Genomic DNA, 22,878 nt, shown 5'->3' with positions numbered 1-22,878 from the left:
GTTGGGAGATCTTTGAGCTCGCGGCAAAGTAATGCAATGCAGTCATGTAGGCTAACTACGTACTGCTTTGTAATGGGAACATAGCCAGAACATCTTTGAGTTGACATGCTACTTTAACCTTGATAAACATTTGTTTTAAAGACAGTAGCTTTGTAAACAGCAACTAGCATTCGATCCATGTCAACGTCAAAGTAATCAAAGTGTGAAATCCGTTACGTAAGCCAGTATCCATCCAGTGACTTGCGCTTTCCTGCTCGAAGTTCTAGGGCTCCTCCTCACATCATAGAAAACGCTCTTGCGGATCCAACTAGATTTGCTCAACCTACCTTAGCCGTCGCAACATTGACTGCCATTGACGTCAGCTATCTTTAAACGCTTTGGAATACAAACATAATTTTGTAGAAACTAAAATAATTACATTCACCACTTATGATGATGCAATAATATTCCCGTTCATGAAGGAAAACGTGTAAATATTGTCGTTGTGATACATAGTACTACAATCAGAAATTTACATTATATCTACCAGATCTCTATGAACGAATGATGATGCAATAATATTCCCGTTCATGAAGGAAAACGAGTAAATCAGAGATTTACATTATATCTACCAGATCTCTATGAACGAATCCATCTGAGAAATTCCAATTACTTCTGATACATATCGTGTTTTTAAGTGTCTGAACGGTTTTGTTTTGCAGTTGTAACTTATATGATACAACTTGCAATGTAGTTTCATAGTCTAGAGTAAATTTTGCGAAATAATTTTTAACATATAATTTGCAATGTATTTTCATAGTCTAGAGCAAATTTTTCGATATTCCGCCCTTTTAGTAAAAAACAAATGGGAAATTCGATGAACGAAAGCTAATGAAAACTGTATCCTAACTTTCCACCGAGTGTACATGGATTCTGTGAGTGAAATATTATGTTAAGAGATATTTTGTTTTCTCTTAAAATATTATATGTATACTGAAAGAGAAAGACAGCAAAAAATTTTTTAAAATAAATTTATGGGAGGTGGCAAGGACTAACCACAATACGACATAAATTAAGAACCTACTAGTAAATATTTTCTTTATTTCCTACGTGTGTTTGTGTGTAATCACGAAAATACTAACAAGGTGTAACAAACCTAGGTTTCTTTTTTAAGGTACGTACATGTCCCATCGTTCTAAGCTACCCACGTATTTTAGATAAGCTCTATACAAAAGTGGAATCCTAAAATACGTACCTGTACAGTAAATAGCATTTCAAAATCATCTTACTACACCGGAAAATATCATTATACATAAAATGTAAGCACAGAATGATGCGCAAAGTTACCTAGGCCAAAGAAAATGTGCATCTGAATAGTTGGGGATACTACTGAAGAATAACAGTTGTCGGTTGGTACATAATTTTGCAACATGACCTTGAAATGATATTACATTAGGGTGTTCTGGGATGATATTTTGAGGTATATTATTGTTTGACCGTTCAAATTTGGCGATGAACTCTTAAAATAGGCAGCTATACGTGTCTTAGAGGTGTATATAGCCTAAATAGTAATGGCAGTAGGAGAGTACTGTACGTAAGGTTACTTTAGGGTGTTTTGAGATGATGGTTTGGGGTGTATCTTTATTTGAAATATTAAATTGTTTTAGTATGATCATTTAAGGTATATTTTTGTTTTGTCTCAAATTAATCTGTGAATTGTTAAACTAGACAGAAAGTTTAATGAAGGGGTTACTGGGTATTTGGCAGTTATAAGCCAGTTATATTATTATAGAGTCAGCGTCAACCCACCTTGAACTTGACAACTTTGTAGTGCTTTTGTTGCACAGAGCCATATTATGAGTCTTAACTTTACTGTGATTCCTATAGAAGCATTAAGCTACAAATGTCCTTTAATGTCTAATTTGCTCTACCGGAAGGGGAATTTATTAGTTGAGCCGACAAATTTCTTACCAAATAAAAATTCCCCTTCGGTTAAAATATATGAATTAGAGCGAATTTGACATTAAAAAACATTTGTAGCTTAATGCGTATGTTTGAATCATGGTGATGTGATAAGCCTCGTCATATGGCTACGTGCGACAAAAGCACTACAAAGTTATCAAGGTCAAAGTGGGTTGATGCTGACTCTAAATCAACGAATACCTGAGCGCGACATGGATTTGTAGGCGAGAGGTGTTGTTAACTTATACCTTTCGTGAAAGCTTTGTGGGTAAGGAAAACTTCACTGTGCATCCTGAATTCTTGGCTACGTGGTTCGTGACCATGAGCCAATGAATTTGTTATCACCTAAGAATTCCCCTTCGGTTAACATATATGAAAATATACTACTTCCGAGGTAGCATGAATTAGATGTCAAAAGACATTTTTAGCTTAATGCATATTACGTATATGAATCATGGTGCTGTGATAACACACACACACACACACTTTCTTCCTACTTTTTGTGATTCGGAATCTCATCATCAGGGAATTCTATGGAAAATCGAATAGATGGCAAAATCACAAAACTCTCCAAATGGATCACATAAAAAATTATAATTTTAAGAAAATTTTCAAAGACTGGAGAAACAAACTAAGTCAGTAATATACTTGTACATAAGGCAGAAGCCGCTAACCTTACAACACAAATGACAGAAGTAGAACCACACTAACAGTAAAAAAAAAAAGATATACGTAATATATAGTTATTAATATTATATATATTATATACTATATATACTATAATATCTATATATATATATAGTATATATATATATATACTATATATATATATAGATATATAAATAATATAATAAAATAATATGATAAATATATAATAAGATCAGGGGTACAAACAACAATGAGCTATGACAGAAACAACGGGATAATCTGAGTGTTTAATGAGGGAACCCTTAGTTTGATATTTAAAGACTTGAGTATTTGAAGTTTTTATTGGTTGTCGTGCTTGGCCAATACTTTAAATCGTCGTAATTTATGTTTTTTTTTATTATGCAATACTTTCATTACAGGTGCTGTAAGCACCTGTAATGAAAGGCCTGGTTATCATTTAAACTGTATCGGTTATGAGAGTGAAAACAATGATAGACGGTGCATTGTAGCCTTTACTTATATTTTTTGTACATTTCTGTAAAAACTTGTAAAACTTGTACGTCAAATGTGATGTGTGTACCCACTACTAATAGTTCTACTTACTTGAAAAATAACTTTAAAACTATTACTGATCCAAATTCCAAGTGTACATGGATCTTTGGGGGCATGTATGTTTTTGTTCCTTGTATTTCTATTCATATTCTTGGTTAACTTCTATTGAAATTAACCTAAATATCTTATCTCTTGAGTCTTTTCACTTGATTATATATCACTTAAGAAGGCTGTGTCAGATAAACACAAAGGATAAAAGCCAAACCTGGATAAACGTAAGTATAAATAACTCTGAGTGTAAAATGGCAACTCCATACCCTTACTTGCCCCTACCCTGTCAACGCCACATTACCATAAACACTCGATGTTTATAAATAACAACCATTACTTTAAACTGAAAACTTTATGAAAAAGGCATTTATCTACCCTTTCCCCCCATATTTTCAACAAAATATACTGTATAAATATACTCTCAATAAAAAAAAGAATCCTTTCTTTTTATCTCTCGTCTATGATACACAATTAACGTATTTTTAGACAGCCACTTTTTTTTTTATCAGATGTTACCATATTATGACATTACCTTACCCAAGATACAAAATGTGTGTGTGTGTGTGTGTGTGAACGACTGGCTGGGCTGGGTGTTAAACTTACAATATATCTGTTCGCACAAGACACGTAAGCTATTGCAGCTGTATTAAAGATAGTCATGGTAATGGTAGTAAAACTTCATATTTTCGTACTGAATCCATTCATAAAGTATTAGTATCATATTATTATACCACCATCATCCTCATATAGAAAACTGACCACCTGCCATATACATTGACTTAAGTAGGCTACGCAAATGCTGACGTTCTCAAAATCAGCTGACTGAGAGAGACCTATGACCAAAACAATTAGGAGAATCATTTTTGACTTGTTACAAGAAATGCATTATTACTGGAACTGTTCATTTTATATTTGTACATAAAAACAAATGTACCTAAATGGTAAACTAACATATAAAGCGAAAATACTGAAATCGTGTTTGGGGACAAAATTTCAAGGGCCACAAGACTTGTGAGATCGAATGACACACGAGTCTGTGTGGCAGATTTCTTTTGTTTTACTCGTATGATAAATTTGCCCTTTTATCTGATTCAGTTTCCTTATCCTGAATGACGCCAAGTTGTAGTATTGCATCATCCATATTGCACTGTGGACTGGGCTCTATCAGTGTGCTATTCATAAGAACATTATTTAGGACATGATCACTCATCTTCTGTTTTACTGTCACGCAGATTTCTCATTCTGCCTCATTAAGGAAAAGACCGAAGGGCAAACTTGCCTCCTTTTCAGCTTCAGTGTAATGCTCAAAATATTTCGATTCTTCTTAAGTTTAGATCATGAACAACCAGCCTACTAGCCAAACCAATACAGTTACTAATGAAGTCTTAAGGTTATTTTCCTGAACTGCTTGAAGATAGCCAGAGGAGTTTATGAGGTTCTTATCATATATATACATCATATGAAAACCCTGTCCCCATAATATTCAGATAAACCGCCATCTCATCTGCCAGCTGCGCATAAACGGAACATCACAGACACCCAAAAAAAGATAACAAGAGGATCCTTCTACCATCAATTCAACACGCACTCTACAAATCCCCAAATCAATCTAACAATCAAAGAAGCAATATTATAGATCAAGGTAAACAAATTATAGTAAGGGATGGGAAACCAGTCAAGAAACAACGTATCCGCCAGTAACACCTCCCATAGGTTCCTATTCAACCCTAATATAGGCCAAGTCATGAAACCATCTGAATCTCTCACAGATATTATGAGTAACCACCACTAAGCCTATACTATACCGGACGAAACCTATAACACATAGTAAGGCAGACAAGTGGCTAAAGCTAGCAACTAGAAACAGAATTCATTCAACGGATTAAGGAATTCCAACCCACTTTCAGATCTGTAGAATAAAACCCATTCAAAAAGGGAATATCCACAAAGAGCCACATTAATACATAAAACTCCAATAGGCATAAAATGAATTTATCCCCAAGATTAGAATATCTTGATAGTCGCCAACCCCATGAATAATAAACAGATACCTAGAACACACAAATAAAAGTGTCTTAAATAAAGCATGAGTCTGAAGATGAAAGAAAGCTAGTAGTCCAACCGAGTCTTAAAATAATAATGATCACAACCAGTTAGTTGCCTTCAAGTAAATAAGGCAATCGTTTTCTTTGGGTCAATCTCAAAACTAGCCACCAATTCGGCCATAATAAACAGGGTCATCAAACACCCCAACGAAAACAACAAAGTCCTGCAAAAGAACACCAAGCTTAACCGAGAGCTAAATCAGAAGAAAAGATGGAACTCCAGCAGTAACTGGTGTTGAAGAATGAACTAAGGCAAAAACGGGTTGGAACAGCCACAGCTGCAAGTAATCAAGCAGAGAATGGAATTGGGGCCTTTTCAGTCATAGCAGCTACATTAGTAAAAGAAGTAAAAAATGCGCCGAAGTTTGGCAATAGAGTTTTCGGTACACATGTAAAGTTGTATGGAGTTCTCAGTCACAGCCCATGTTGGCACCTATAGAGGTGCCAGGCGCATGATCTTGGCTAACTTAAACCTTCAATAAAATAAAAACTAAATAGGGGTAGATGGCTGCAGTTTGGTATGTTTGATGACTGGAGGGTGGATAATCAACATACCCCTTTGCAGCCCTCTAGCCTTAGTAGGTTTTAAGATTTGAGGGCGGACAGAAAAAGTGCGGACACAGGCAGACAAATAGCCATCTCAATAGTTTTTTTTTTATAGAAAATAAAAAATAACGTAACTTCTAGCAAGAGCTTCCTTCCCATGTAGAAATAATAATTTCAGCTCAATGAACTTAATATCAAAGGGATACTTAAAATGGCCATGTGTCCGAACCTGTTAGATAAAGCTGTTAATCTACCAGCCCAGGCAGACTTCTCATTCTGACAGTCAATAAGTGAAGCGAAAGGACCTAAACCCAAACCATCCCAAACCAGTAGGATACTAATTATATTAGGCCTAATAATCAGCAAATACACGGAAAATACAAATACATGCCAAGACCAGGTAAATAAAACACCCAACATTATAGTCCCAGATATATGATCACCTGTGGAAAATGAACCTATAGAGGAATGAATACAAACGAAAGATACGGATACGACAGACATACAGTCAATAATTGAAGCCCTCTCAATTCTGGCTCTGTTAACCCTAACCAACCCTCAATCCAGGAAATAACAATAACCAACGGAAAGGAGACCCAAAGTAGCCACCAAACTAAAAATAGACACAATTAATAAAAATACTTTACTACTACTACTCAGATTTATTTTATTATTCCACAACACTGCTCAGAATAAAATATGATATCTTTGGATCCACAAACCAACATCTTACTCAAACTATCTAAGCTATTAACAAGTCAAGACAGATCCTTTCAACACTAACACATTAAAAGGAAGTCTGTGAAGCATGAGAACTAAATACTTTCGAACCTTACCTGAGCAACAAAGCCCTGAATTACTTTCCATGCTGACTTAGAAGAAAATATAAAGAGCCTACAACTAAGCAGACCATCGAAAGGAAAGCAGGCCAACCAGAATCATAGCTAGTCATGCCCAAGAAACAAACTAAGTTCTCCTAACAAATTAACAGTAGGAGTAGCTGCTATATTTCCAGCCATCAGCAAATATCACCATAAAGCCATAGTAGGCATAAAGTTAAGCAAACCTTTTCTAACTAACAGTCTAAATCTACCTAGATGCTCATATACCATATTAGCCAAGCAATACCCCAGAAGCATGGCCAATCATAACAGAGGCAGAGCCAGACAAACCCCACCGCCGAGAGACGCAGAGACCTTGCAAGACCAAGCCTGTATGAGCCACAGAAGAGTAACCAATTAAAGACAATGTCCATCTGATGTAAACAAATAAAGCTTACAAAAATACAGCCCAATAACCCTATTGATACCCACACCTACCAAAAAGTTAAAGCTGAATGGATAAACAGAGGATGCACAAGAATCAACCCATATCCAAATAGACGCGTGCTTTAACAATGAGAGCCACAAATGGACCTAATAGACGGGTACTTCAACAATGAAATCTACAATTCTACAAACGTATCACACTGCCAGGCACCAATGGCAAATCAAATGTGACTGAACTGCCCCTACTCTATAAGATCAAATTAGAAATCAACTCAGTACTAAAATCAGACTAATATAAATTCACCACCAGCGACATCGAAAAGAGTTCACATACTCAGCTAAACAGGAAGCAAGCCACAGTAAAGCCAAAGGAAACCTAACACACAAAATCGACAATAATGCTGATCACTTTCAAATAACCCCAAGTCAAATGAGTAAAATGAGAGCAAGACTCACTTCACAAGAAATAGTTTCAGCCATAGCACGAAGACAACCTAAAAGAGAATAGTAAATAGACGTAGACGCCAAGCCAGCGCCCATAGTAGGATATGCGCACACTGGCCCTTGTACAACAGATGAAAAAGAAAATGCAAAAAACACCCAACTCACAAGGTATTAAACATCTGGACACAGGATACCAATAATATGGGATCAAATTACTCATAGTAGAGAAAGTTTATTCTTTAGTCCACAATTTAATGGCATCCACATGAGTCTGCAGCAATCCAGTATAATATCCCACCTTCTTATGAATCTGAATCAACCTAAAGTTTTTGCTCACGGAAAAAAATTAAATTAAAGAAAAAAGAAGTACCTGACTCATTTAATCTAAGCCATCATCGAAAGCTACTACAAAGAACAGCTCCCAATTGCCTGAAGTACTAATCACTATATTAACGAACCCTAAATCAGAGGTAATAATCTGCTACGGTAACCCATTCAAGTTTCTCTAACATAAAGACTATCCCAAAAGTTCAATAATTTCATACTAAAGCCATTTCTAAACTTAAAAAAGATAGAAGCCGATCTGGCTCACACCAGTTTGAACTCAAATCATGTAAAATTTTAAAGGTCAAACAGACCTATCAGCTAGTGGCTCCACCCATCAGAAATTGTGATTCGACGTCAAGGTGGCAACTGCTCTTGTTGAAAAGAACTCTCCAGGAAAATCACGATGTTCTCCCTCAAGTCACTTACTCTTTCAATCCGCAAAAAAGGATCAAACACCAACATTATCAACTGAAATTAAATAGACAGGTACCTACCTTCCTATCTACACCTCCCCAACGAAATACAAATCAAGCAATACAACTTTTCACCCATATCACAAATTTAGCCAAATTGATGTTAGTATTAAGTTTTATAAACCACGTTCAAATCCAGTAAAGGAGACAGGCTGTCTGTAGTTCTTCAACTATTCATTCAAGCCTTCAATTACAAGACTACTTACTATGCTACCTTCGCAGGGTAAAATTACCGCAACTCTTTGGAGGGCATGCTACACTTTAGCACTAGAAAATAGTCATTCACACAAGACACCTTTTAGATAAACAAGCGGAGACAAAATTTGCTGAGTTCCTCCCAAATGTATCACAAAACTTAAGAAATACATTCCACTCGAGCTTAATGAGAATAGTAGTATATATCATAACAGTAAACCATTCGAAATCACTCTTATAGAATGTATCGATTGAATGAACATGGAGGGGGGGGGTCTCCTTGGACTCTGTAGATTTCTAGTATAGGCAATTCCTGGCCTCGAGTGTTCCTGCTATTCACTGGCGACTTTTAAATTCTCGGGTTTTATCTCACTGAACACATGACTTTCAGCCCTATGATAAGAAGAGGTCCATTGGAGGACGTAACTGTTGGTCATTTTCTGAGACATACCATTTTCATTTTCCTATGTGGAATACAACTGAATTACAATATGAAGACGCATTCACGTGGGAACAGGTACACAAAGACCCGCAGTGTTACCATAACATTCCTATACAACAGGAACCAATGGGTGAAGGTAGCTGTGTCGAAATTCCAGGGGGGAACTGTGCAACAAAACAAGGACTGAGACGGCACTCACCTCAACAAGCGTCGTTGGCTCTGGGAGGTCATTGTCCTTAAAAACCTCCATGAAAAGGGTGAAGAACTTCAAGAGGTCGCGAGCTTTGATAGGCTGCCCACCAATTTCTTTCTTCACCAAGTTTTCCGGGGCAAGCAATCGTGGCACGAGAACCTTCAGGTGATTGACAAATTCCTCTTCTATGTCTGTAAAGAAAATGAACACGTGATTAACAAGACATCTGTCATGTAACAAATTCTGCTCTACAGTCGCAAAGACTCCTACTACTGTCACAAAGTGAGCGTCTTCATCAATCTAACAGCTGTATCAATACAACTAATACAATAAACAGTTTCGTGTTGTGACATCATGTTAGGGAAATGTCTAATATGCACTGTCTCAGGGAAATGTCTAATACAAACTCAGGGAAATGTCTAATACAATCTCAGGGAAATGTCTAACACAGACACAGGGAAATGTGTCTAATACAGTCTCAGGGAAATGTTTGATACCGAGTCTCAGGAAAACGTCTAATACAAAGCCTCAGTGGGAAATGTCTACTGCAGTGTCTCATGGAAATGTTTAATAAAGACTAAAGGAAATGTCTGATATAGAATCTCAGGGAAATGTCTAATACAGTCTTTCAGGGAAATGTCTAATAAAGACTCAAGGAAAAGTCTGATACAGAGTCTCAAGGAAATGTCTAATACAGTCTCTCAGGGATATGTCTAATAAAGATTCAGGGAAATCTCTAATAAAGTCTCAGGGAAAATGAAATGTCTAATACTGTCTCTCAGGGAAATGTCTAATAAAGACTCAAGGAAATGTCTAATACAGAGTCTCATGGAAATGTCTAATACAGTCTCTAAGGGAAATGTCTAATAAAGACTCAAGGAAATATCTGATACTGATTCTCTGGGAAATGTCTAATAAAGAGTCAGAGAAATGTCTGATGAAGTGTCTCAGGGAAATGTCTAATAAAGACTCAGGGAAATGTCTAATACAGTCTCAGGGAAATGTCTAATACAGAGTCTCAGAGAGTTGTCTATTATCTAATACAGAGTCTCAGGGAAATGTCTAATAAAGACTCAAGGAAATGTCTAATACAGTCTCTCAGGAAAATGTCTAATACAGAGTTTCAGGGAAATATCTAATGCAGAGTTTCAGGGAAATGTCTAATACAGAGTCTCAGAGAGTTGTCTAATATCTAATACAGAGCCTCAGGGAGATGTCTAATACAGAGTGCATCAGTGACAACGTCACAATGCAGCAGCCTCGTCCTCTTTTCATGGGGAGTTGACCTAACCAGAATACTGGCGAAAGCAAAGGAGGTCACCTTAATTAAACCTGAGACTCTGAGTGTAGTGTAAGCGTTCCTTAATTAATGTTTAAGAAAAAAAAACCCGTTTTCAGTAATATGCTGCATCCGTCCTTATCTCTTGGGGACATTCTGCGTGTTGCCATCCTCCAGAACCTTACCAAGGCAGGCATTCAATGGAAGTACACTGAGCAAAGTCCTTTAGTAACGAGTTGTGTGTGTCTATCACGCTGATGGAGAGACAGACAAACGAAGGTCCACCCTGATACCAAGTTTGCTATGAATCCTACGTATGAAATATGGAATGTTGAGGACACAGTGACATAATCTTTAAAATGACAGACGGACAGGCAGGCAGAAAGACAGGAATCTTTATCTACTCATTTTCCATATACACCTTCGTTTTAATGTGATCATGCAGAGACCGATTCTTTGACCATTTCAATGGAAGACTCGAAATCTTGTGTGCCATTTGATGCAGGACCGCCAATTTGTCTAAGAACCATACTACATCAATGTCAACATTTTAATGTCAGAGCAAACTCAATGTAATGTAATCGAACTGAAACCAAAGGTCGCACGTCTTCAGTGCTCATTTTAGTGTGACAACCGAATTGTCACTTATTCGTCACAGCCTACTGCTGGGAACAATTCTCAGTTGACTGATCTTTATAACAGGAACAATTCGAGACTGACTAGTTTCACTTATGGCCAGACTCTTCATATGCCCATTTTTCAGGTACAACTATGTCTTCTTCGCTCCATGGTTTTCAAGTAAGGACCTGGTTTTCGTCTACCAGGTTACATATTGGGACCAAACCTTCAATTATTCACTGATAAGCTTGCATATTACAAAACAGTTGGAATGAACATAATTGAGACGAGTTTTATACAAGAAATTTTTGACAGGAATATGAAAACCAACTTGTGAAGGTACTATACACTCGCTCAGCTTTGACAAACGTAGATTGACACATGTACCAACGTATCGAGGAAGCCGCCAGTCCAAATGACAACACTATGACAAAATCATTCCATTTCCATTAGGAAATAGGAAATAACCCTTCTGTGTGGCTTGTGCGATGGGCATGACTAATTCACACACACACACACACACACACACACACACACACACACACATATATATATATATATATATATATATATATATAATATAGTGTGAACGTACAAATAAGAAGATTTAGAGAGTTGGGTCATTTGAAAATACGGGACTATAGTCAGTTGGTGACCAGAGTGTAGAATTATCCAAAGCGTTGGAGAGGAGAAGAGAGCACGCATTGGTATCTCGAGTCGCGATAGTCGATCGAGGCCGAGTGCGAGTCAGAAGAGACGCATGTAGTAGTGAGAGAGAGAGAGAAGTCGTAGTAGCAGCTCTACTCATACAGATCAAGTTCTCATCGGTCTTTGCTTCGCTCTCTTCTCTATCTGAGATACTCTCTCTTCATCTCTCTCTCTCTTCTTCATCATCTTTTCTTCCAAAAGCGGAGCGAGTGGAAGAACGTGCTGACCGCGTGGTCAGCGAGAGAGAGAGAGAGAGAGAGAGTTGCTATAAGAAAGATGGTTGAGGATGGAGGAAGCGACGAGAGAACGCGCGAAGGAGAGGTGGAGGCAGCACGGCCCACCAGTGAGGGAGAGCAAGCAGATGTAGTGGAAGTTTTATGCACAGAGGTCCATCCAAGAAGCTAAGTTATCCCTCGTTATGAAAAACAGCTGATATATAAACGTCTGTCACGTGGGCAGGCACTGCGCAGGCGCACACAAGGATGCTACGTCATGAGTAGCTTCAAAGATGCTCGAGTCGAACAGATACCAAAGTTCCAAACCATCAACCGCCGCGGGACATTCAACTCTGCTTTAGCAGTATCCCTTCCTCATTCCTCAGCCAAAGCTACAGAAGCTTTCTTAGGAAACAGTGGAGGAAAAATATGAAGAAAATGCCCAGCATTGCCGACGTTGCTCATGCAGAGGCACACCCAGTACTGTCCTGTATTCCAGTGATTCTATTTCATATTGTCCTACCGCCATATTCTCAACAGAAGTGAGTTACTCTGTGGAACGCATTCATACTTTCAGTGTATAAACTGGTAAGCAACCACACCTTATAGTGCTAATAGCTACATGCATGTTCATCTTTCTAGACTAACCCTCGGCTGTGAGTCCAAATAAAAATCACTCACTAAACTTGTGCTAAAACCATACGAAAAGTTCTCAAGCACATTAGCCGACAGAACAAAAGTCAATGTAAAACATTTTTTGGAGATATACAATGAGTAAATAATTAATCAAACGCATCACGAAAATACAAAATGATTCCCAAAGCCTGAATCATCAACGCTGAGCCTTTTTTTTCTAGAGGCACTTCCGAAGCCGTATGAAAGGGAACGCAGCCTTTACTTACGACGGAAAAAAAAAAAAATAAAAAAAGTGAAGCAAGTCTGGTGTGTGTGTGTGTGTGTGTGTCAACTTGTATGACTCGAGTTGAATCCCTGCATATTTTCAGTTCCCTGCATCGGCTCCCGTCGATATGGAAGTAGCCAAAGTTTGCATTGTTGCATTTCTTTGTATTACTCATGACGCTTTTTCTTATATTACCTAGAGTTTGTTTCTTGTGAAAAGATGGTATAAAGCAACAGTAATATTGTCGATGACATAAAGCAACTGTAATAATTATTGTCAACACACAAGATTGGGGGAAAAAAATGATCCAGCAAGTGTCTAACGTGTCTACAGGAATGACAGAATAAAATGAACCAGAGAAATCCAAAAGAGAGATTCAACGAAACTGAAGGAAGGCTGGCAGTTGACGACGTTCATTTTCCAAACCCAAGCAATCAAAATGTGCAAAATAATACAATCCTTTTAGTAAGAAAAGAAATGTCATGTTTTAGTGAACACAGTCCACAGTGGCTAAAGGAAACAAAACAGTGCACAGGAAGATCAAACAAACAAACAAATAAACAAATGCGATGCCACAATTCACCGACGCCGCCACATCCATCTGTTCCTATTGGTCTCCTCCTCCCCCTCACATTCAGCAAACAGTCATTGCTAAGACGCTTATTTTTCTTTTTCTTTTCTTTTCACCCCCGCACAGAGTAGCATCTCCGGAAGAACTCATACGATGACCCACCCAAGTGAGCACTTCCAGTGATGAATCAGCGACGGCTACATCTTCAATCTGAACCGCACGCACATTCGCTCGTTCCTACAAGAGAACAAGCGACCTTCCACGGGCAACGGACAAAACAGGCACTTTGAGTAGAGACAGGTAGCTTTCCCTCCCGAAGTCATTTGCAGTCACCGGAAGGAAACATGGAAGGAAGCCGCGCTACCCATCTGATACAGGTCATTACCGTTCTGGCCATCAGAACAACTCAACAAATGTCGCCGATTCGACCTGACTTACAGGAAAGGTAAGAACACTTTTATCTGACTGTTTCACACCGAAGTCAAATCAGGGCCTTTACACACTGAGAAAATACTGCTAACCCATCAATGACTCGGGTAGCAGAATGGCTTTCTTCATCTTAACATCTGCAAAAGTAACGAATACATCGAAATCTAAGTTCAACCAGGAACCTGAGTTCAACCGTGGTGCATAGATAGTATCAAGATAGCAAATGTTAGCTGGCTAACTGCACTTACTCTTCTTTCACCCATCTTACCTATCAGATAAAAAAATAATAATGCTCAGCGAATTTACTAAGGAAAATGACACGAGACTAATTCCCTTTCAACCAAATCACACCCACTCTTGATGAGTGTCGCTGAAGAATGATTTACTTGGCACTTCTTCATATTAGGAAAACGATTTCTTCTGATTTGGAAGTATACGTAGTACACGTACTGTGCTTTTCGAAAGTCTCTCTCTCTCTCTCTCTCTCTCTCTCTCTCTCTCTCTCTCTCTCTCTCTCTCTCTCTTTCTGAATTGGTGTGACGTGGCTCTGGCCTTATAAACTGATACACGAGCGCTAAAAAAGTCGCGTTGCTGACGCTGTCTAACGTTGAGTTTTTGGCCAGGCTACACGAGCGCTATTTTCGAGCGTTACTGAGTATCAAACAAGCATGTTTAGTTCATTCTGGATGCTGTCCAAGTAGGATGTGTGACAGACTTGTGTCTCGAAATCATTTGACATGCAAAGGAAAATGTGAGACATTGTTGGGTTCAACCAGCATGATCGGACAGACTCGATCTACTGGTCAACTTCCCGTTATGTTTGGAAACCACCGAGAGCATGAGTAGGGGTTGCGACGAGTTCTACCTTTATCACAGCTATAATCATTCATTTTGACATTATATCATGCCGACCTGGTTTCAACTTCACACATAAATTTGTCCGTGTCGAGCATCTCTTGCGGTCTCTCATGGCACTGGCGTAGAGTGGCATCTGCAGAGGAGCATCGAGGGCGCCAGCTACAGATTTTCCGGGGGGGGTCAAATCTTCAAACATACAAGGATAGTTTCCAGTGTCAATCAGACAAACGCTTTTGACCCTTTGAACTAGCAGGTTCATTCCATAAACAGTATCAGTGCCTACATTTCTATAATGAAAAACACACACACACACACACACACACACATATATATATAATTTATATAATTCATCCAGAATTCAGGAGGGGACAAGTGTACCCGCCTTTGCTGAGACTACACGAGAGAGACGCTAATGGCGCCCACCTGCTAGGAAGGCACCAGACAGGATAGGCCTCTGGGCTCCTCTACATGGTTGGCCGCACATAGGGGCAAGGGGGGCCACTTGCCCCTGCTGAAATCGCTGAAAAATTATTATATATATATATCTATATATATATATATATATATATATATATATATATATAGATATATATATATATATATATATATATATATATATATATTTCTCTCTCTCCAGATTTCAGGAGGGGCAAGTGGTCCCCTTGTTGAAAAAGGGAACTAGGTTGTCAACCCTATTGGCATTTGCTTTTAGAAATAGAAAAAACTCGAGTCCTATGCTATCTTCATTAGCCTCGTTTCTATTTTCATAACGGGAAGTTTTTCTGTTTCAAATTGAGATGATTATAATCATGATATCATACCTGAGTTATTTCTTAATAGATAGTTTTCCTCTTGGTGTTCTGAGGGAAGTGCCTTCAGTGCACTTCTCGCGGTGCACTGTAGGCATTACTTTATATATATATATATATATATATATATATATATATATATAAATTATATACACATATATATATATACATAAATATATATTTATATATTACATTTTACAACATTCTACAGTTTCTTCTTTCGGTAAATTAAATGTATTCTTATCTTGTATATAGTATATGAATGCGTTATATTTTCTAGAAATGTTTGATTTCATTCGAACAGTATATAGAAGTATTGAAAGAAAAGTCAATGTAACTTTCTGTATTTTTTTTTCTGCATCGCTTCACTCAATTTACTGGCATCGTAATTACACACACACACACACACACACACACACACACACACACACACACACCACACACATATATATATATATATATATATATATATAATGCTTTCTTCACTAAAGAAATGCAGGCGCAGATACTGTTTTTTTTGGAATGAGGCTGCTAGTTCAAAGTGTCTGAAGTGTTTGTCTGATAGATACCGGAAACTATCGACGCTCCTCTCCAGATGCCACTCTACTCCAGCACCATGAGAGACAGCAAATTTATGTGTGAAGTTGAAAGCAGGCCGGCATTATATAATGTCAAAAGGAATGATTATAGCTGTAATACAGATAAAACTTGTCGCCATGCTCTCGGTGGTTTCCAAATATGACGGGAAACTGACCAGTAGTGTCTATCCCATAATGCAGGGTGAACCCAACAGTCTCACATTTTCCTTTGCATGGCTATGATTTCGAGACACAAGTCCCTACTTGGACAGTATCCATAATGAACTAAACATGCTTGTTTGATACTCAGTAACGCTTCGACAATAGAGCTCGCGTAGCAACGCGGAGTTTTTAGAAATTCCTGACGCCCAAGTAACGCGTCCTAACGCTATGCTAGTAACGCTCGTGTAGTCCAAATGGGTGGTTTTCCAATGAAAAGCATGGGGAGATACTGCAGTCTATAAAAGACAGCGTTAGATGGCTCAGCAACGTGACGTTTTTAGGGCTCGTGAATCCAGACCCTTATTAGAATCGGTGGACTTGTGCCGGAAAGAAAATGAGCTGTTGGTGCAGCAGCAAGGGTGCGGAATATGAGAGTGAATCTTGAATGGTCCTGCTGCATGGCAGGTCTTTAGGATGCTTCAATTCCCTGTTGTTGTTAACCGTTTATTTCTGTACTAATCCTCAATCACATCTATTCATTTCAGCACATGGTTGTGAACACCGATTTCTTAACTGTGTTGTTCTGATCAGAGTAACGACAATGGATAAAAGTAGAAATGTTGGTCGGGTTTCTGAACACGGAGTAGTAAAAGAAAAGCCAGCTCTATGTAATGAAGAGGTAATCCACCATTTTCCATTTCCATCTTGAATTTTGCCGATTATACTCATTCACATTAATAACTACCGGAATTATTCATACTTTCGTTTCCTGACCAAATACATAAAAGTATTTCCACTATCCCTGAGCCAAACTAGTGAGCCCCATCCCCACATCAACATTTCCGGGGTCGTTTCCCGTTGGATTCAAATGTGCATTCTTCGACACATCATTGAGACTGTTCTCGCAGAGTGTCTTGGAAAATGGTCGACGTATCCAGCCATCTGCTCTGTAATGAAGTACCTATTCGACGAAACTCACAAGCCTGGATTCTCTAGCAATCTGTACATGATTTGATTCATTTATCAAATCAGAGATGCTGACAGTACAACCAACGGGTCAAGAATATCGACTGGGTATTTTGCTCAATTTTACGATGCGGAACCAGCAAAACAACAGCTGCACAACGGGAAAACTTTCTTTGTGAGTTTTTGTTGTTCCATATTTATCTGGTAACGAAGGAAATGTGACACACAAGTTTTTATACTTGGCTTTCATCAGAGATGGATTGATGACCACCTCTCATTGAGGGATCAAGACAATTGCGCCCAACTTCTCTTATAGTCATTTTGACCCAGTTGCACTAGATACAAAATATTCTATCCTTGGTCATGTTGTATATATAAACCAAATGTTGTATGGTTATATTTGAGTTTACATACAACGGCAATATTTTTCCCCGAGAGCGTTTTGTAACGTGAAGAAAATATAGATTATAGTTTGTTAATGCGAAAAAAGGAAGAGGTGGCACGCTGGAAAGGGACAAAAAATTAATCTCAGTGTGATGGATAAATATGATGAGGATTCTCTAGGGCGGAAATTCTCTAGACAATTTCCATAATCAGAGGAGAGAGAGAGAGAGAGAGAGAGAGAGAGAGAGAGAGAGGAGAGAGAGAGAGAGAGGTGAGAGAGAGAGAGACGAGAGAGAGGAGAGAGTTGAGAGAGAGAGAGAGAGAGAGAGAGAGAGAGTTAAATGTCTACCTTTTGAAGATGAAGCGATGAGTGAGGCTGGCAGCATGAATTTGATCTCGTAAAATTTCTTCTTTGGTTCGGTTTCGCAAATAAGTTTTGAATCGCTTCAGCTGCTGAATGACCTGGTGCCGACAACAACAATTTGAAAACTTTTGACAGATAAGGAAATAAATGATGTTCTGGATGAGCTCTGTACGCAATATCTGCAGCTGTACCTACGGATGTCTTTCTGATCTAGTTCGGGATGCTGCTCTACATATACATACTCAGAAAAGTCAATCTTGAACACTTCTCGTTCAACAATCAAGGATTTGGTGGCATTTCATTCGCAGGCAGACATACGATTCGGTCAAAACGTTCAACGCTTCTGTCTGTCACGCTTTCTGCGTCATAGGCAGTTACGTCAGGATTCAGACCTCAAAGAGATTTGAATGAGAACTCGAGATTTTCGTAAGTGGAACCGAACACACTTATCCTCATATCTGACACTTTCTTCATTTCCTTTCTGTAATAAGTTGGTATAGGCCTATGTATATGTTTGTGCGCGCCCCTCATATCTATCGATTCTTAATTTCTTACATACATACATACACACATTTTACAGGTGTGTATTTAAGTAACAAATACTGTCCATTTCTGACCAACTCAAAATCAACATTGACGGGAGCATGCCCCCCCCCCCTCCACCCCACTCACACACCACCACCACCACCACCACCACCTCGGTCGGCCATCCTTGGTTTTCATATGCTGCTAATATATCTTTTTTAACCTTTTTTTTTTTTTTTTTGTAGCTGCTCTTCACACTATCTATAGTTTTGAGGTACTTTCATTAATAAAAGATGCTCACTCGCTCACATTTCTCTACAATTACCAGTGGGCCAGATTTGTCAGCTTCGGCTTGTGGGATTCATTTCACTTTCCAATTTACCGACGTTTTCTTACCGTGACCCTTTCGGGGTCATCGGAGTACCTATCCAACAGGACAAAGCGAAAATGGCCCGTAGCATAAGGGCAAGTCATGTTTCTATCAGGGTGCGTTCGAGATGAGAGTTTGACGCCACATTCATGGCTGGCGCTCCTTCCTCGTGTGCAACCCCCCCCCCCCCCCCTTCATTTTAGGTCAGCTATTTCATATATTCTCATGTCTCATACACATTTATTTTCCTTCGTAACATTCTCCCTAAGCAATGTTCTCATTAAAGACTTTTCAACTCAGATGGTATTCAGGTTTCGAAATGCCTTCTTTTTCTCGAATGTTTTATTATATTTACGTACGTACGTACATACATACGTACACACACATATATATTATATATATATGTGTGTGTGTGTGTATGTATGTATGTATGTATGCATGTGCGCGTGAAAATACTCAAGAAAAAGAAGGCAAGTCGAAACCTGGACACCACCAGAGTGGAAAACCCCTCTACGAGATTATAATTTTCTGGGTCTTAACATCTCCTTTTGTATACTATTCCAAACTTGCTCTGAGTGGGATCAACAACAGCACAGAGATATTTTAAGAAATAAGGCCCAATTACGTTCCTTTGTTCACGAGAGAAAAAATACGTAATCATGATGGAATTGATGACAAACAACGACAATGACACTGATGAATGGCATTTTGGTATTTTCAGATTATGGATACAGTCTCACTCTGGATTCAAAGAGTGGGCTTTGACTGTTGGACGCTGCCACCAACACCTAAAACCACGACATGGTCACCAGAATCGAGAGGCGGAGAAGGAGGAGGAGGAGGAGGAGGTGTTACGACACGAGGGAGACAAATGCCAAAATGAACCTCAGCTCATCCAACGCCAGGGGACACTACCAGAGGGAAAGTCATCCAGCAGTTGGAGCTACAATCATGGAATCATAATGTCTGTATTCCATCCCAGATTAGGAAACCGCATATTCAACAAGGTAAAAAGCTGCACATAGGGAAAGTCACTGTTTTTCTGAATGACAATGAATGACTGACTTTTAAAGAGGTACCTTAATGACATAGAATTAAATTCAAACCGAGTCCCTGAAAACAGTTCACATTTAGTCGGCAAACTGAAGCTTTAATAAGCAGTCTCTGAGAGAAGAGGTAGTCTACATTCACAGCCGAGGTACTCCATCCAATTGCATTCTGTTTGATATACATCTAGATTAACGCTGCAATTCAACACCCACAGGTTTTTCCCCTCTGGCTTTACTGGGCACACTGGGCAGATCTCCAATGGCACCTTCAAAGGGTCACCCCTGGACACCTAGTCATACTGAGCCTAGCTATCACTGGTGCTTCAGGTATTCGGAATGCAACCGAGACCCTTCAAGAAATGGGATCTTTGTTAGCAGAACACCTCACTCCAGGAGCACACTGGTCTTGGGTGTTCATCAAAGGAGGGCGTACAATTTCTGAAGTGGGGGTCCTGCACAGTCAAGGAGATGCACATCTCCATACACAGCTTTCTCTTCAAGAGTCACCATACCCTACCGCCAGCAACACATTGGAAAAATCCCGCTGGTCTTACTGTGAGACAGTAGGAGGAATGGGGGAATTATGCGATGAATATAACCCTTCCTTCTTACCTATTCCAGAAGCTCCTCACTTGGATAAAACTGCAATGGACATGCTGTCCAAAGTGCCTGTTATCATCACAGCGGGAAACAGACAGCAATATCTTTATTATACATTAACCAGTTTATTAGCAGCCCACGGCTCGAAGAAAAGCAACGTCCTCGTAGTGGTGGGCGGCAAACCCCATTTAACACTAAGACTCTTGGATTTACTTTCTTTGGAATACGTTTCTCTTCCTCTAAAAGGCAACAGAAACTTGCATCTCTTCAACTACTATCGCCAGGTCTTCCTTCTAGTGAGCCAAAAGTTTGCTCATGCACCGGCAGCCATTTTCCTGGATGAAGATGTCGAAGTTTCAAAAGACTTCTTTTCCTATATGAGTCAAACACTGGCACTACTCTACAATGACCCAACTTTGTATTGCTCCAATGGATTTTCTGCCTCAAGTGGAACTCGAAAATTTACAGACGAAACCACGATACGGCGCGGATCCGTTCAGGTTGAATGGGGCTATGCAGTGACCATGGAATTCATCAAAGAGATTCTGTCCACGTGGAAAATGAAAGAAACCAACACTCTTCTATACGACTACCACATCTACTTGAACATTAGAGGGGACAGGGAGTGTCTATTTCCAGAGCAGAGTCGAACTCGGCACTATGGAATGGGTATTAACACAGCAGCAGAACTGATGGAACACCACAACTTCGACAGCAACTTGGTGCAAAGGGCACCCATTCGCCTGCAAAACGTGAATAAGCTGGAAATAAACCAGTGGCGTTCCGATTTATCGATGAAAATCCACCGTGCCACGCCACTCGTCAAAAACCCGTGTGACGGTGACTTTTTGCCCGAGGCACCTCTCAATTCCAGCTACGTTTTTTATTACAGACTTGATCACTCTGCTGTTGATGGGCAGACTCCAGATCAATATCAGTATTTCCATACAAACAACTGCCTGGGTCTTTGGGCGGCGTCAGAACAAGGTCATCACGAGGGAGTCACCATCCTCCGCTTCGCCAAAGAAGCCTCTCTGTATCTGGTGGGTGTCCCTTACTCCAGCTATTCACATCTGAAACCTTTTCACATTCCTCTCTGGGATGTGGACACCATTACAGATACCGAATTCTTCAAGATGCAGAATACTACAATACACAAAATGGACATAAAAAACTCCAACACTACTACAGAAGATGTTTTACACAAATTTGTGATAGTCAAATGGTAAAGCAAATTCTGTATGGCATCATTCATTCCATGTTTCACTTCAAAAAGCTTGGTAATCGAATATAATCACAGCTGTGAATAAAATTAACATTGAAGTATACCAGTGATTCTTTCTCCATAACTATAGGGGAAGACCCTACCAGCCATGTTTGTGTCAAAACCCTTCTCGGATATATGTTTCAGACCATTGCAATTGTGGACAGGAACTAAAAAAAAATCTATAAACAGGATTAACAAAAAGCCAATGAAGTTGTACATCTGGGAATGAATTTTGCACAATAAATGTGTCCCCGAATATACAGCAAGCTTACATAATAAATTTTTTTTTTAAATCTAAGTGTGAGATGATTGCAAATGACACCACCTCACCTAAATCAATAATGCATATAATAACCCCATGAAATATTTTTTAAATCTTACAAGTGCTTGGCAATCAATCATATTAAAATATCTTGGCAATCATATATTAAAATATCGACTGGAACAATGTCCTTTATGAAAATCCTTAAGCAGTTAAAAATAAATTTCCCCTTTATAACAAGAAATTACTGAAATTAGGAAACAATCCAACCACGTTTGTTTTAATCATATATCTGAAACTCTCAAAATATATGAAATTTATATATATATATAGATATCTATATATATATATATATACTGTATATATATATTAATAAAAATTATATATATATAATGTGTGTGTGTGTGTGGAGAGAGAGAGAGAGAGAGAGATGAGAGAGAGAGAGACGAGAGAGAGAGAGAGAGAGAGAGAGAGAGAGCGTACAACAAAAACACCTGCTCCCTTTACGAGGAGGCGTGGTGGACTTCCAGCATCTGCTGGTACTACCAACCCATTCACAGCAGACAACTGCTGGCACTTGACTGGATGGAAGCCATGAACAATATGAATGCTGATGGAAGAGCGACTGGTTTTCTGCAAAAATAAGGCTGTCACAGGGGTGTGTTGTCTCCATAGCCATTTATATCTTTTAGGCTTGAGCGATGCAAGAAGGTAGAGAAAGGACAGATGTCGATGGAAAGTTATGGCATGAGATGGATGGTGAACCGAGTGGAATGGG

At 39.0% G+C, this 22,878-nt stretch overlaps 2 protein-coding genes across 15 annotated transcripts in view; one reads left to right on the top strand and one right to left on the bottom strand.

Moving 5' to 3' along the window:
• The window catches only part of LOC135217291 (atlastin-like), a 473,758-nt gene that overhangs the window by 80,439 nt on the left and 370,441 nt on the right, over positions 1-22,878 (bottom strand). For all 14 annotated transcript variants that reach the window (XM_064253090.1, XM_064253071.1, XM_064253142.1 and 11 more), the window contains one exon: positions 9,192-9,376. In XM_064253090.1, coding sequence (XP_064109160.1) covers positions 9,192-9,376 — 185 coding nt within the window. The remainder of the gene's footprint in view (positions 1-9,191; positions 9,377-22,878) is intronic.
• LOC135212944 (protein O-linked-mannose beta-1,2-N-acetylglucosaminyltransferase 1-like) lies at positions 13,001-21,976 on the top strand. Its single transcript, XM_064246697.1, has 3 exons — positions 13,001-13,922; positions 19,644-19,929; positions 20,187-21,976. The coding sequence occupies exons 1-3, from the start codon at positions 13,822-13,824 to the stop codon at positions 21,798-21,800; spliced, it is 2,001 nt and encodes a 666-aa protein (XP_064102767.1). The 5' UTR covers positions 13,001-13,821; the 3' UTR covers positions 21,801-21,976.

This window comes from Macrobrachium nipponense, chromosome 19 (genome assembly GCF_015104395.2).
Source record: "Macrobrachium nipponense isolate FS-2020 chromosome 19, ASM1510439v2, whole genome shotgun sequence".
Classification (NCBI taxonomy): domain Eukaryota; kingdom Metazoa; phylum Arthropoda; class Malacostraca; order Decapoda; family Palaemonidae; genus Macrobrachium; species Macrobrachium nipponense.
The sequence above is the reverse complement of the archived record's forward strand: the minus strand, read 5'-3'. Positions and strand labels throughout refer to the sequence as shown.